The sequence below is a fragment of the Perca fluviatilis genome, chromosome 20 (assembly GCF_010015445.1).
Source record: "Perca fluviatilis chromosome 20, GENO_Pfluv_1.0, whole genome shotgun sequence".
Classification (NCBI taxonomy): domain Eukaryota; kingdom Metazoa; phylum Chordata; class Actinopteri; order Perciformes; family Percidae; genus Perca; species Perca fluviatilis.
The window spans coordinates 15,923,679-15,940,055 of NC_053131.1; the positions used below are offsets into that span (position 1 = coordinate 15,923,679).

Below are 16,377 nucleotides of genomic sequence, written 5' to 3' on the forward strand. Positions count from 1 at the left end.
AGCATTCCCAGGCCGTAATAGGGACAATAGGGGCCACTCTAATTTGATGTGGACAGCCTTTGCTGCACGGATGTGTGTGTGTCTGTGTGTGTGTGTGTGTGTGTGTCTGTCTGTGTGTGTTAAGTATAAGTGAGAGTTGGGGGCTCTGTGCATGGCCAGGCTAATGGAGTCCCCCTTGGCAATGTGACAAAGCGATGAGGCAGTCTGAGGGGAAAAGTGAAAGGGGTCTTCATGTGTTTAAGGACATGAGAGGGGAAGGTGCTCGGGGTGACGGCCTTCACAGATTGAGTGACAAGAGCGGAGCGCTGACATCTGTGTGTCTGTATGGTTGTGGACGGTCAGCCATACTCTATCAGAGAAACCCAAACTTTTTGATATGTGGAAAGACCTAAATGTAACTGACGGGCCCACTTTGGTTGAATTTTGCATATGTGAGTCATTCACAGTTACAGAACACCATAAATAAGAAATATAATTTGCATACTATACTTCTATTTAGTGTAGTTTATATTTGTTCTGAAACCTTTTCAATGGAAATGTAGTCTAGTAATTTAATGTTTTCCTTCTCTGATCTGAGGTGCAGATTCATAGATCAGGGTTGCCAGATCTTGAGCAGAGCACGGTCCTATCTTCTTCAGGCTTAAGGAATGTGCCTCTGCATATTTGTATCAACCCTCCCTCGTTTTCCTCCCCACTCTCCTCTCCTGTGTGGGCATTGTGTGTGGCTTTGCAGTGTTGTCGCTATGACAGATCAACGCTGTCAGCCCAGGAGATCCCTCTGTTTGTTTGTTCTCCTCCAAAAGGGGTTAAACTGTCAAGTTGACAACTCACAAGACCTTTAGACTCTAGCACTACCGCCTCTCCCCGTCTCGTTCTCTCTCCATGGCTCCCTACCCCCCCGTCCACCTTCATCCCCAAACGAGTGAAAATCAATACCAGATTGCCTGAGGACCACTGTTTGGTGTGGGCCTGACCCCTAGATGTCCCCCACTCTGCTTCTTTCATTACATGTAGCCCAGTATTTAACTTCCATCCTCATCCCTCGCCTAATTAGTTTCGATAAGCTCAGAGTCTCTCCCTCCCTCTCGCTCCCTCCTTCTCACGTATACGTGCACCCACACAGAAGCACCACAAACACACACGGGCATTTGGCTTTCTTGCCCTTTGAAGGGACACTCTGGGCTGGGAGTAATAAAAGGACAAATCCCAAGCACGAGCCGCCAGCGATTCTTGAACTAGGATTATTTTTTTGTTTGCATAGCAAATTTTTTAAAACTACAATGAAATTAGGTTTCGCACCCCAGATCATCAGTGCAAACACTGGGGATATCCTGTGTTGTCCAAAGGCTAATGGTGCTCTGTGGTGGGCCTGTTAGCAAGACTACACCCTCCATCTGTGGGTTTTCCACTCGGCCTCCAAGTTAGCTTGTCTCTGTGAGTTCTGCAGTCACAGACAGAGTAGCCATTGATATTATGTAGAAGATACTAGTAAATTTCCTATATTACTAAACCTGGTAAATAATTGATTTGAACAAACACAGACAAACCGTTCCAGTGATTTATCCGCTGGAGGTCTGTGTGTGTGTGTGTGTGTGTGTGTGTGTGTGTGTGTGTGTGTGTGTGTGTGTGTGTGTGTGTGTGTGTGTGTGTGTGTGTGTGTGTGTGTGTGTGTGTGTGTGTGTGTGTGTGTGTGTGTGTGTGTGTGTGTGTGTGTGTGTGTGTGTGTGTTTTTTATGTACCACCCACATGTCCAGGTGCCGCCACTGCGCCGGCTGGCCGGTCGACTACTGACAAGCCCCAACGACATGTCGGCCTCCCCTGCTCTGGCACCGGGGCTAAAATTACCCTCAGGAATGTAAACATACTGCCGAGTAAGCACACGGCTTTCTGTGGCCCTTCGCCCGTGTCCGTTTCCAAACTCGCCCCCCTAACTGGGACAGTTCCATTTTGGACTCCGAGGCCAAGGTTGATGGTGAGGATACCTTTTAACCTGGCGTCTTCTGCGTTGTCACAGCAGTTCTTCTGTTCAACAGGACTAATACAGTGTTTCTGTCATGATAATTATATTGGCAGACTGAAAATGTTCTACGCTACAGCTGAAAAAGAAAGATCTTTTTTTTTTTTTTTTTTTTACTCTTTCTCCCATATCTCCTTTCCCCTTTTCATTGTAGCAGACAGATGGGCATTCACACCAATTGATTAGGTGTGTGGGGAAGCTGTAAGCGGTGGAGTCTGGGTGAAGAAGTTCACTGGGCCGGGCGCTGACATGTTGATTTAGTGGTGGTAACACGACTGCACTTCCAAAGGTGCTGACTTGGACGAAAGCCAGGCCTCTTTTTCTCCCAGGGAGACATTAGAGGCCTCACTCTAATTTTGGGCCAGGGTTCTACTCATGGATGCAGAGGCCAGGGGGCTCTACACAACAAACATTCACACCTGCCTATCCAACTTTTGATTCAGTCTTCACTGGAGTGGCAGCAGAATTTAAGATGTAAGGCTTTTTCAGAATGGAAATGCAAGTTCCTAATGAACAATTAGGAGTGACACAGACATGTGCATTTGTCACTTGGTTAAACATTACCTAAAATTAAACATAGGCATATCAACTTTATTTATCAAAAAAAATGAGGAAAACTGAATATTTTCAGTGTTCCCAAATTGATGTATGTTTAAAAAAAGAGCACTCAATTGTGCTGTTGCATTGCGTGTGTATGGATGTTTGTATGTTTGTTTCAATAGCATAACCAGATGTGGAAGACAAACAGGCCCACATCCTATGACCTCACATATAAACAAGATATCACCCATGCATATACACACATAACACCGTTTCTGTGCTGGACACACCAGGTTTGCAGGCGCCCGGTCAGGCTGACGCTGCCCTCGCAAGGCCAGATAGGGTTACAGTACAAACTGTTGTTGATTAGGGCCGTGCCTGTAGTGGGGGATCATCCTTAATTGAAAACACGTTAGCCGCCAGGGTTAAGGACAGGATTAGGACCACGGCTGCATGGGGCGAGGAGCAGCGGCAGACACAAAATGGCCGTCCCTCTGCCCGCCTTTGACTGTGTTTCCCTAGAGACAGGTGGCAATTATCGGCCAGGGCTGCTGGGAGTTCACAATAACAGGTTAAAGGAGCATGTATCCCCTTGACGCCGTAGTCCTCTCCGTCTGAACAGGCTCCCAGCCCCCAGCTTGCTCGCCTGCCACCGCGGGGAGCTTCCTGTCTCCAAGCAGAACTTACAGAGATGGGGACTCATCAAAGGCCAGAGGGGACTCCAAATTAGTACTGCGGCCAGTGTTTGGCTTTGGAGACTAAATAGCCTCATCTGAAAACAGTGAAAGCCTTAGAGACATTTTGTCTTCTGTTAATTTTACTTCCCTTATCAAATATAATAAAGGTAATTTACATTCTGTGCAATTAAAATGTGTTTACACACATCCAGACTCACAGACCGATTATTGCCGACTGATTTCAGTACATTACTTGCATAGGAGACACTATGTGAAGCCATCGCCATAATAGAATTTAATAATATCAGCATCAAGTGTTAATGAATACCCACTCAGTGTATCATAACTGAAGAGTTCAAGCCATTTTCATGATGTAGAGGGTCATTATAGAGGATGAGAGTCGATATCTGAGAAATGATCAGGTGAGCTCTGACCGACTGAATGTTAACCCTTAAACAGCCAGGGAATAACACACAGATGGAGCATTCTTATTATAACATTCATATTACAAAGGCCGAATGTTAACGTGGTACTGTTTGTGAAAGAGGAAGATGAAAAAAGAGGAAAGGTTTTGTCTGAAAGTCTATAAGTTTTTCCATAACTCTAACATAACTTTAATATAGATTGGTCTGGTGTCATCATAGAGCTGTCATCAGTAGGTTGTTTTGTCGTATGCAGTGTCCTCGATACTGTTTGGACCAACTTTGGAACACTAAACAGACAAAGTCAAAGCCAGACCACACCGTGTTTGGTTTCGCTCCACATCCAAAGCAGACCAGAGTGTGTCAAAGCGCGTTGGACCGTGACGCCGTAGATCTTAGAGGGGACCAGCACACGTTACACACACAACGCACACTTGTCCCTTTAGATATGTGTTGCTAATGCGGTCGGCGACATGCTCAGTTAAGGGACTTAATGAGTTCCAAACACTGATTAAGACTCCTCCCTTTGGCTGGAGGATGTTTGGGAAGCATGTTTTGTACAAACGGATCCTAACCAGGACCAAATGGCGCTGTGAGGTGGTGCTCTCTCTATGTCTTGCTATTGTCCTATTGAAATAAATATATTATACTAATATAGAAGTATTAGCTCATGTGCTCATTCACATACGTAATTATGTGTTAGCCAGGTTATCAATCCGCTGATTGATATGGAGTCTGTCAGATTGTGTGTGTGTGTGTGTGTGTGTGTGTGTGTGTGTGTGTGTGTGTGTGTGTGTGTGTGTGTGTGTGTGTGTGTGTGTGTGTGTGTGTGTGTGTGTGTGTGTGTGTGTGTGTGTGTGTGTGTGTGTGTGTGTGTGTGTGTGTGTGGTGATAAGATTTAGGTTAATGTGAGAAGGTGGCTGAGGTGATAGGAGGTCGTGAGGGAGACTGAGGTCAGAGAAAGTGATAATTTGTTAGCGGGAGATAAATACTGCAGAGTCCAATAGCACAGCAATGTTGGGGGAGCTTAACTGTGTTAGGAGTTCAAGGTTATTAATAAAATGATATCAATATCAGTACCATTTATCATTCCAAAAAAAGTTAGATAACTTAAGTGCAAAGCTAAAATCAATTGGTAAAATTAAAATGCTTATTATAGTTTGTTTTATCCACAACTCTGTGGATTTTAGTATGAGTACCAAAAGTAAACGGTCATCCCAGTTGTGTATGTTAACTAAATTCTGTGTATCTCTCTTCAAGAGTACATAAAAACAATTGTCCTAATGCAGTAGGTTGACACATATGACCCACCACTGTAATGAGAATTATATAGAGAGTCTATAGAGTTGGGTAATATATTGTTAGAACCATAGATTGTTCTATATCTATGGTTAGAACACTGTACTGTGTCATGATTTGAGGCAAGATATCAGTATTAAATTATTAAATTTTTTCTTAAGGCTGCATTACAGTAAAGTGATTTAACTTAATTTATTTTAATATTATAGGTAAGTGAAATTGACATTGAATACCTATTTTGTCATCAAATCCACATTATTATCAGTTTTATTTCTCAATGTTTTATGTATTTAAGTATCTTCTGAAAACACCAATAGTCATCTCCCAAATGTCCCATAATGTCATTATATTTGATTTTGTCAATATCACATGACGGGTTTGGATGATATTCTCCCTGAGGTTATATTCAACATGGCTTCCACCTCCTAATGCAAATATTAGAGCTGGTGTGTCTTACTGTACAATAAAGTGTTCCAGAGCTAACGGTAGCATTGACTCATTTTGTGGTGGGTCAGAGAGCATGTCTTGCCACAGAGGTTGGTCGCTATGGTTACCAGATAAGGCACTGGAATCCTCTAGTCTCAGTTCTGGTGTTGGTGTCACGCATCAGTGAGGAGGAATTATCTCTTTGTGCAATATACAACTCACAACACACCGACTTCCACACCCTTCATACTCACACATTATGCCTCCACACCTATGTTAAACCTAACACTATACACTACACAAACATACATTCATGTAGAACACTCTCTCTACCTCCAGCAGTGATAAAGACAAACCACATCCGCGTCACGTTTCATTTCCATACCACATCCACAAAAAACATAAAAACGTCGGGGAGAATTACATCTGGTGGAAGATATTTTATTTTTTATTGCCTTCTATTCCACCTTAATTACGATGCTTGTGTAGGCTTGGACGACTTATTTAACATACGATCATGTGCTACGACTGTTTGTGTTTTACATACCTGAGCAGAATTAAAACTTTTCCTTGCCCACAAAGATGTGAATGAGAGAAAAGAAGGTGTTCTATTCTTAGCTCTAGTCATGTTAATCACTTGTCTCTGGGAGGTTAACTCTTCCATTCAACTTGTGTTATTTATGGACAGGAGGATGTATAGTTTGGAGCAGGGGATTATTTACCTCCCTGTTCGTGAACGCCCCTCCGGGCAGAGCCAGCCTTTAAATATCCTATTTGTGTGCACGGAAGCTTGTGTTATCAGGGCGTCTTCATCATAAGGCTGGCTGACTTGCTACAAACAGCTACTGCAAGGCCATTAAAATACACATGCTGGATGTACAGTGATCAGCTACGGGGCCATATCATCTGGCATGCAGGCCCTGGGTCACTGCCCCCCTCTAAACCTCCACACGTACAAACACATCACACAACCATTATCTGACCCTATAAATAAACTCCTATAGGCAGCTGCCTGTTTAGCATGGACTCACTGGTAAAGAGCAGGTCATTTGTCACTAATACACACATTTTATCTCTGTCTTTTGCTGTTGTTATACATAGTCCTGTCTGCGACACAGATACTTTTATCCCTTTATACATCTCACCCCAATTACCCTTAATGTTTTCTGTCTTAAAAGAAGTTGAGCAGGTTCCATACCTGAATTTCAGGGAGCAGAGAAAAGACTGACTAAAGCTGATGTTTGGCAGTGCTTTAGTGGGCCTACCTTATGACCTGATGTATGGATGCTGAAAACAAAGAGGTCTTTGTGGGGAAACCTCAGAGACATAGAGTTCATGCTCAGGTAGAGGCTTACCCTGTCTAAATCATTGCTGGGGCGTTTGTTTAAAATGGGTCTGCGCGGTATGTAAAATGAAGTGACGGTGTTTTAAAGTCGAGCGTAAATTCATCTTGATTTTATTGATAATTCGTCATATTGTGTAATGTGCTTTGGCAGAACTGCTCGGCCCCAGTTCTTTGTAAAGCTTTTTCTCACCAAATGTGGCAGATCAAATTAGCCTATCTGTTTGTTTGGCAGAAATGTTAAACGGCAAGTTTTTTTTTTGGGGGTGGGGGACTGTATGACCTCTATCAACCTTAAACTTCTCAGAAAATGAGAAGGGCATACATAAAGTCAAGAGAGTAAGTTTGCACATTCTTTGAAGGGTACAGTTTGTATTTTACTGTATTTTTATTAGATTTTGCAGTTCATATTTTTACTGGTGCTCTGTGTGTGTATGCCTTGTGCATATAAAGATGCAGAGACTTAATTCAGTGCTCCAGCTCTGTGTGAGGCTTGGCTGCATGACTCGCTGTGTGTGTGTGTGTGTGTGTGTGTGTGTGTGTGTGTGTGTGTGTGTGTGTGTGTGTGTGTGTGTGTGTGTGTGTGTGTGTGTGTGTGTGTGTGTGTGTGTGTGTGTGTGTGTGTGTGTGTGTGTGTGTGTGTGTGTGTGTGTGTGTGTGTGCGCAGGCAGGCAGACACTAATAACACTCCCTCTCCTCCATTCGAGAGTTTTTGTTCCTGAGTGCCTTGCTCTCATTAAGCTGCCGTAGTAAGCTGCTTGGCACCTGCTTTAAATGCGACCACCACCCGCTCATTAACACTAACGAAAGCGTGGCTGGCAGCCGCAATCCACGCCCAGGCTCGTCAAGTGGGCCCCCCTCGCTGAAATTAGCTACGTTTCACAAACAATTTCACCAACTCGTTACATAGTTAGGTGTTTATTTGAAGGCTGACTCTGACTTAGAGGTGCTGTGTGTAATAAGCACACGGCATGTTAAGATGAGCCAGCCAAGCCCACATAATAAACCATAATTTGCAGATAAATTTAAACTTAACCTCCAGTCACTTTGTCAGGCGTTATAAACACTAACTTCAGAGGGACTGTAAATTATATATGGCATCATATACTGTATGTTTATAATTGCTCTTTACAATGGAACTTTTTCTACTCATCAGGCTCAGTCTTGGCCTCCTGACCATTCCCTTCCACCTCCGTGTTGTTTGTATTCCCAGGCTTAGATTTTTACCTCTAGCTCCCTGTAGTATTGACTTGTATTAATTCTGAGTAGGATTCAAAGTCCATTTATTTTCTTTACGGTATGGAAAGGCCTTGGTGACATGGCTCCCCTGTGTTTATAATTTTGCTTGTTTCAATTTGTGCTCGGCCTCCCCTGACAGAGCCGGGACATGATGTATTGTACACCGCTGCCTTATCTGTTGATGTACAGTTTTAACCTTTTCAGAAGGTTGCCTCTCTCCACTCTGTGCAGACGAGTCTCCCTTTTCTCCCCTTTTCAGCCTCACCTCCCCATCCAGAGCACAGGAAATACATACAGCACGGCGGCTGAATAAAAAGAAGAGCATAACCCCTTTTCCAAAGTCATCTAATGTAAATGTTTAGGTTTTGTTTCCATAACATTTCCATATTAAGAGTTGGCGGCCATGTGCAGCAGTGGACCATGGAAACGATGAGAGTTTGGGGGCTTGAGCTTTGTGCAGTGCTGAGAGGCTGAGCTATGAGTGTGACATTGTGGTGAACTTTCAGTGTGCATCTGTGGGCTTTCTCCAGGGCTGTTAGCTTTGGCCTGCTTGCTCATAGATACAGCACCGTAAATCACACACTGTACAATGTAGAATCCGGGGATGGGGTGCAGAAGCATGTACTGCTGCAAGGGCCTCTTGGAGGGAGCGGTGTGTGCGTGTATAGTCGCATATATTTTTTCTGCATGTCTCTGTCTCCATACAAGTACTGTATGTAAAACATGCACTGCCTCAAGGCTCAGTCAACAGTAGACATACATAGTTGGCAATGTCACGACAACTGATTCTTGCACTTGCATTTATAATTTATGTGGTTAGAATACCCTGCCGAAGTTGCAAGGGTCAAACATCTAAGTATTTATAATAAGCTCATAAATTATAACCATATAAAAAGACTAAAGATTCACATAATTATTATTAAAATAACACCATAAGGTGTTTGAGTCTGTATTTTAATATGAAATGATTGATCACAGGTTCAAGGTTTTATGCACTTTACCTTGGAGCTGAACTTCTGTTGCTCTCTGTGGCGTTTTGGCTAGCTTCCTGTCTAGGTCTCCAGAGGCTTCACAACATTGTTAACTGTCTGAGGATAGAGTGTCTGGGACCAGAGCACTGTCATCCCCCTTGAATCTGGTCTTGCATGTGGGGGCTGAGGTGCTCTCCGCTCAGAGTTCAACTGTGACATGTCTTTATGCATGGCAGCTAATGTTCAAAGAATAGGTATGATCTATATGAGGCAGAGAGGGGCCACCGGTAGCTCTTTGGGGCATAATAAATAGCTTGAAAGATGATTTATTGCCTTTGTGGGGAGAAGTAGTGAAATAACATTGCACATTCCCTATGAAGAACTCTTCTATTTTAATTGTTTCTGCACCTTTTAGCAGACCTTCGGGTGTACAGTAGCTACAGTGTCAATAAGACACAATAGCAGCAAAATGATGTGAGGGAGAGAACAAAAGATAGAAAGAAGAAGAAAAAACGTCTTATATTTAAATAGTCTGAACTTGACTTCTCAGTTGCTTGGCAAGTCATTATTTATAGCTTTTAGGAACTGCAGTGCTTGCCAACTTAAGCAAAATTGTTCTGGCTTTCGAAGTGGCTGTGAATGAAACAGCTGGACGCTGTTGGATTGGCTAACATTAGCCGCTAGATACAGTGTGTTTAAGTCTCAGACTTTGTGATGAACTCTGTGTGCTCTGTTATGTGCCAAAGGCTTCGGATGACAGGATCCGGAGGCCTTGGTTTAGAGCTTTGTTATTTCTCCAATTATTGTTATTTCACCGCCATTGTAATGTGATCAAGTGTGTATCACTCTGTCAGAAACATCTTAATCTTCCTGGCGGCTTTTTTGTTTGTTTCAGCACACGTTTCCTGGATGGTGATCAAAGGAAAATACCTAAGGACCTTATCTCTCATATATCAATCTTGCTTGTGTCCCATCTTTCTATCGTTTTACTTGACTTATTACTGCTTTTTTTGTTTTGCCTTCCAAATCCAAAGTCAACAGCCGTAAGCATTTTGCAGATATGTGTTTAAGAGAAACTGTGCAACCCATTCATAGCTACTTCAGAACTCTCAGACATGATGTACTAACAAAAGACGCGCTTTGTTTCTTTTGTTTAACACCGCAGGTTTGGTCCCGGCCTTGTGATCTACTGGTATGGTTTCATAGGAGAGCTGGACTGCCAGAGAGACCGAGGTATCCTGCTCAAAGACTGCTTCCCTACAGACATCGTCACCCTCTGCCATGCCGCCGAGCAGGACCGACTGCCACAAGAGCCAGAATAAAGACAAAGAGTGAGAAAAGCAAAACAAAGATGGAAGGAAAGAAAGAGGAAGACAAGGAGGCGGGAATTGTAGGAACAGGGATGGATATCTAGATCCGGGCGCAATTTGGCTTTCCTGCAGTGGCAAAAAATCTGCCCTGAACTCCACCTGACCCTCCCTCTCTGTCTGTCTCTCCCTTCCTCTCTTTCACTGCCCCAAAGCTACCACATGTAAACACACACCATCTTTCTGTATATCTGACAGCACAGGGTCAGATTCATACCTGTGTGCGAAAACACCGTCTTGGAGGCTTTCCTAGTTGTTGGTCAGCTCCTGGCCCCTGGATGGCCTCTAGTAACGGACAGCCTGGGTGAGAGCCAGGGCCAAAGCAGGACATAAGGCCCTTCCTTATCACACCCAAAGCCCTGGCCTTTGTCACTCCTTCCTCCTCCACTCCATAGGCAGATAAGAGAGGTGCGGTCTGGGGGCTGGGTGGAGGCCTGTCTCTCACCTGCGTCACTCAGTGCCCTCTCAGTCACTCTTCAGGGGGGTAAACAGAATCATTTCTGTTTAAAAATGGCCTCACTGTGACCTTTTCTACTGAATGTATTGAGGTTGTTGTTTTTTAAGCACATTGGGTTGAAGCACGGGTTCACACTGCAATTAAATTTCATCACATAATTATTATCCACTTTTTTAGTGTTGTCTTAATTAACTATAATAAATGAACTATAAATCTTCATATTTTCTGCTTGGCTAGCTTGTAAGGTGTTGAATAAAGGTAAGGTTGAATAATACACGTTTCAAATTGTACTTTTTGTCACCATCGATTACTGTTGAATATTTTTTTTATTAATTGGTTAATCGCTAAAGTGTATAAAAGTTGGAGAAAAAGGCCATCACAATATCCAAACCAACAGTCCAAAACCCAAAGATATTAAATTTGCAGTGATATAAATATCATTATATATAGTCTATACATTTTCTTTCTTTCTATCGACTGACATAGTTCACTAGGGTTATTTTATTGGCCTAGTCTGTACTAAATATATATCTTATGAGCTGTGTTAGCTAACATTTGCTAACATCATAGCAAGTCAAGTAGCCTGACGTTACAGTCTTCTACACACAACGAATTAGTCTTTTGAGCAAGAGATCTGAGGTCACAGTCCATGTGTCGCCTCCCTGAGTGCTTTGCGGGATTGTAAAAACAAATTCCGTCCTTGTTACGTTCTATACTTTACGCTGTGATGATTTAAAAGAACATTTGTAAGGGTTTTTACTGTATGTGTGTTTATTATTAATAAATATGTTTTGATTCTTGATTTTGAATATGCTCTTGTCATGAATGTTTATTATATACTTTAAGCTTTGTGAGTGCCTCAAGGTACGTACATTAGAAACACCTGATTTCCGTGTAAAGGTGTGTGACTATCCAGCAGTTGTCTGTTGCACTTCTTTACAACCTCAGTACCTTTTTATGAGCAGATACCAATGGAAGAAACACAGCCGGGCTAGGGGAACCAGAAGTGAACATAAAGTTGAGTGATGCTTTAAGAGGCAGATATGCACTGCCTATAGGGGGTCCCTGTCCTGTCCGCTTCTTTATGGCACACAAAACGATAAGAGGAAAGAAAGTGAAAGGTTGAAGAACCCTGCCACCACCTCGGAGAATGCATTTTATAACAAGATGTGTGTATGTATTGTGCTCCCTAACTGTTGCAGTATTGAAACTGAGTAAAGCAGATCATTTGTTTTCTAATGCACAGATCTTTCCGTACAGAGACTTGGTATAGCTGTCCATCAGCGCTTGCCTGCAGAGAGATGAATTTAAAGCAGACCTCAGGTGAAAGGTATAGGGAATGAAATGATGTCCTCCATGTCTTCACAACAGTGAAATCATTACCAAACCTGAGCATCTCCAGTTCTGTTACTGAGAAGAACTCCCCTTATATAGAATCAAAATAAGCCCTTCTATGTTTGTTCTGTACAGTCATGCACCACTCACACAGTTAGAGAGATATGGTATGTGGGGGTTAAATACCACTAAAGTGTTGCTTGATTTGTTACCCTTAAACTTCTAACCCTCAGCCGTCTCCCATATAGGCCTTGATCCCTCCATGAGGAGGCCAGTGGGTCACTGCGGGGTCGCAAGGCGGCCATGGCTTCCTCTGTCAGGCCCCCACCCCCTGCTCCATGTGGTACAAAACAACTGTCCCCATGTGTCCAGTTAAACTCAGCCCTATTGCCTGGCCATGGAATGCTTAGACATCAGTTTATGGCTCCTGTTGGACACAAAAACAGAGCTATTTTACTCAGGGAGGGAAAATTCTCTATTGAGCAAGAACAGAAAAAAAAATGCAAAACAGCAGATTCAGTTCCTCTCAAGTTTCAAGCCTTCCTGCCATTGTTTTCCAAGATGGCTGTCACACAAAAGAGGAGTCAGGGTCAACTCCTATAAATTAGGTTCTGTACACAATGCAAACTAAATACAGCTTTTTTAAATCTACTTCAAAGGCGAGGGCCGACATCGGCGTCAGCTGACAGTATTTCCATGATGTGAGTGCAAATATAGAAAAAAAACTTCCATCTGATAATTTTTAAGAGCCAGACATCATTATTTTGTGTTTTCATAGCCCTAGTCTCCCACCTCTTTTAGATTCATTGTTCTTGTCACAACAATGGGGCACTCGAGTGTTCTCCAAATAAGGCCAGATTGGAGAGGTTGTTTCCTGGGGCCAGGAACACCAGTGGTGTGGAGCAATTTTATCCTTAAGAAGCATCCAGTAACAACAAGACTCATTATAGAAAAAATATTGACTTGCTATATACTATGACTTTTTATCATTTATTATCGACATACTATACTATGACAATTTACAACATACTCTACTATGACCATTTTTTCCACAAGCTATACAATGAGAATTTTCGACATACTATGCTATGACTGTTTTCAACGTACTCTATTTGGTGACATGGTGGCTTAGAGGTCAGCAATGCTCCATCTACACCAGTCAACAGCAAAGACTGTGACCATAGTTCAATACCCAGTCTGGGCTCAGCAGTTTTGTGTGGAGTTCTTCCAGACTTTCTTAACATGCTATACTACCACTTTTTATCACTTTTTTCGAAATACTATACTACCACTATTTTTGACATACTATACTTTGACTTTTTTATGACTTTTTCGAAATACTATACTATTACTTTTTATCACTTTTTTTTACATACTGTACAATGACTTTCTTATCACTTTTTTCAACATACTATACTATGACTTTTCTGGTTGGATGTTCGACATGGGTCTGAAATGAAAGTTTATTGTCAAGCCAAATGCCGAGGTATTTTTATGAATTTACAATTTCAGTTTGCCCGCCATGAAGTGTATGAATACTTGGACAGGGGTCCAGGCCAGGGGTCCAGGCCAGGGGACCTAGAGAATATAATCCATTTTGTCTTGTCAAGATTCAAGACAAGCTTATGGCTGATAAGAGACCGCTGAAATTCATTAAAAGCAGTCTGCAGGCTTGCAGCAGCTGAAGCCAGAGTGGGGCCAAAACTATACAAAATTGTATCATCCACATAATTATGGACATCACGATGCGGCGAAGGGAGGAAAATATTATTAATATATAGAGTGAACAGAAGTGGACCAGAAATAGACCCTTGAGGAACACCTTTACTCAATACAAGAGAGCTGGATCGAACACTATTGCAGACAACAGCCTGTTTTCTCTCAAACAGATAATTGGAAAACCAGCTGATGGAAAGACAGTCTAAACCAATGAAGGACAGTTTGTTTAATAAAATATTATGGTCTACAATGTCATAAAGACTTAGACAAGTCGATGAAAATAGCAGCACAGTGTTGACGGTTATCAATTACCATTCAAAATATTATAAGTACAAGTGTTGCAGCTGTAATAGTACTATGTCCTGGTCTGAATACTTTATACTATGACTTTTTTCGACATACTATACTATGACTTTTTTCAACATACTATGCTATGACTTTTTTTGGACATACTATACTATGACTTTTTAATCACTTTTTTGGACATACTATGACTTTTTTTAAGAAAACAACATTGTGTCAGGTTAGGTTGCTTAGTTTGATAAGAGTTTGACTGGAAGACAAGTGTGTGACGAGTGTTCAAATCTTATGTTTCATTAAGTTTTAAGGTCCAATATACTAAGTAAAAGAAGCAAATATGACAAAAGCATAAACTTTGTGTCAGGTCAGTTAGCTTAGGGTGCTAAAAGTATGATTGGAAGACATGGTTGGGTATTCAAATCTTATATGTTTCAGTAAGTAATGTTTGAGGTCCAGTATAATAAGTGAAAGTGACAAATATGCCAAAAACGTGGTTGTGTCAGGTTAAATAGCTTAGAGTGATAAGAGAATGATTTGAAGACAAAAGGTTGAGTGTTCAAATCCCTCTTTCTTCAACATGCTATACTATGACTTTTTGAGGTCCAATATACAACATCAAAGAGACAAATACGATGAAAAAATAGACTTGATTGTCAGGTAAAATAGCTTAGGGTGATAAAAGAATTACTGGAAGGCAAAAGGTTGAGTGTTCTAATCACACAGGGTGCACCTAGTTTCAAGACCTACTACAAAAATAAAGAAATGAAATAGATGAAGAGAAAAGTTGAAGGAGACTCTAATTCTGAAGGTTGTCTTCCTGTCACTCTTTGTCCCAAATGGTTGCTCTGAAGAGATCAATGGACTTTTCGACAATCTAAAAACTTTATTGTTTTTTCACTTTTTTCGACATACTATACTATGACTTTTTTCAACATACTACACAATTATTTTTTGTATTACTTTTTTGACATCCTAAACTATGTCTTTTTAATCACTTCTTTCGACATACTATACTATGACTTTTTTCGACATGCTATACTATGACATATTTCGACATACTATACTATGACTTATTTATCACCTTTTTGAGGTCCACTAAACTATGAAAGAGACAAATATGACTTCAACATAGACTTTGATGTAAGGTCAAAGATATTTGGGTGATAAGAGAATGATTGGAAAACAAAAGGTTGAGTGTTCAAATTTTACAGGGTGCACTTACTTTCAAGACCTACTTTACAGGAATGAAGAAATAAAATAGATGAAGAGAAAAGTTGAGAGACTTTTTATCTAAAGGCTGTGTCTTTCACTCTCTGTCCCAACTGGTTGCTTTGAAGAGATAAATGCACTTTTCAACAATCTAAAAGATTTATTGTCGTTACCACTTTTTTCAACATACTATACTATGACTTTTTTATCACTTATTTTATTGATGTACAATACAATGACTTTTTGTAACATACTATACTATTAATTTTTTATCACTTTTATCTACATACAATACTATGACTTTTTATCACTTTTTTCTAAATACTTTATATGACTTTTTTCGACATACTAAACTATGACTTTTTAATCACTTTTTCAGACATACTGTACTAAGACTTTTTTCAACATACTATAAAATAACTTTTTTCAACATACTATACTATTAATTTTTTATCACTTTTATCTACATACAATACTATGACTTTTTATCACTTTTTTCTAAATACTTTATATGACTTTTTTCGACATACTATACTATGACTTTTTAATCACTTTTTCAGACATACTGTACTAAGACTTTTTTCAACATACTATAAAATAACTTTTTTCAACATACTATACTATGACTTTTTTTCACTTTTTCGACATTCTATACTGACTTTTTAATGACTTTCTTTCGACATACTATACTATTCATTTTTTATTACTTTTCTACATACAATACTATGACTTTTTAATAACTTTTTTGGACATACTACAATATTGCATTTTTTCACTTTTTTCAACATACGGTACTATACTGAGACTTTTTTGACATACTATACTATGACTTTTTTCGACATATTATACTATGACTTTTGTGTCACTTTTTTCAACCTTCTATACTATGACTTTTTTTAGACATACTATACTATGACTTTTTAATCACTTTTCCAGACATACTATACTAAGACTTTTTTCGACATACTATGACTTTTTTATCACTTTTCTTTGACATACTATACAATAACGTTTTTGGACATACTATGACTTTTTATGTTTTTACTTTTTTATTAAC

The 16,377-nt window shown here is 40.6% G+C and overlaps 1 protein-coding gene across 2 annotated transcripts in view; it reads left to right on the plus strand.

Annotated features, from left to right (window-relative positions):
- The window catches only part of cdin1 (CDAN1 interacting nuclease 1), a 54,342-nt gene extending 43,311 nt beyond the window's left edge, over positions 1–11,031 (plus strand). For both annotated transcript variants that reach the window (XM_039785826.1, XM_039785827.1), the window contains one exon: positions 10,099–11,031. In XM_039785826.1, the coding sequence (XP_039641760.1) occupies positions 10,099–10,255 (157 nt within the window). In that variant the 3' untranslated portion in view covers positions 10,256–11,031. The remainder of the gene's footprint in view (positions 1–10,098) is intronic.
- The last annotated feature ends 5,346 nt before the right edge of the window (positions 11,032–16,377 follow it).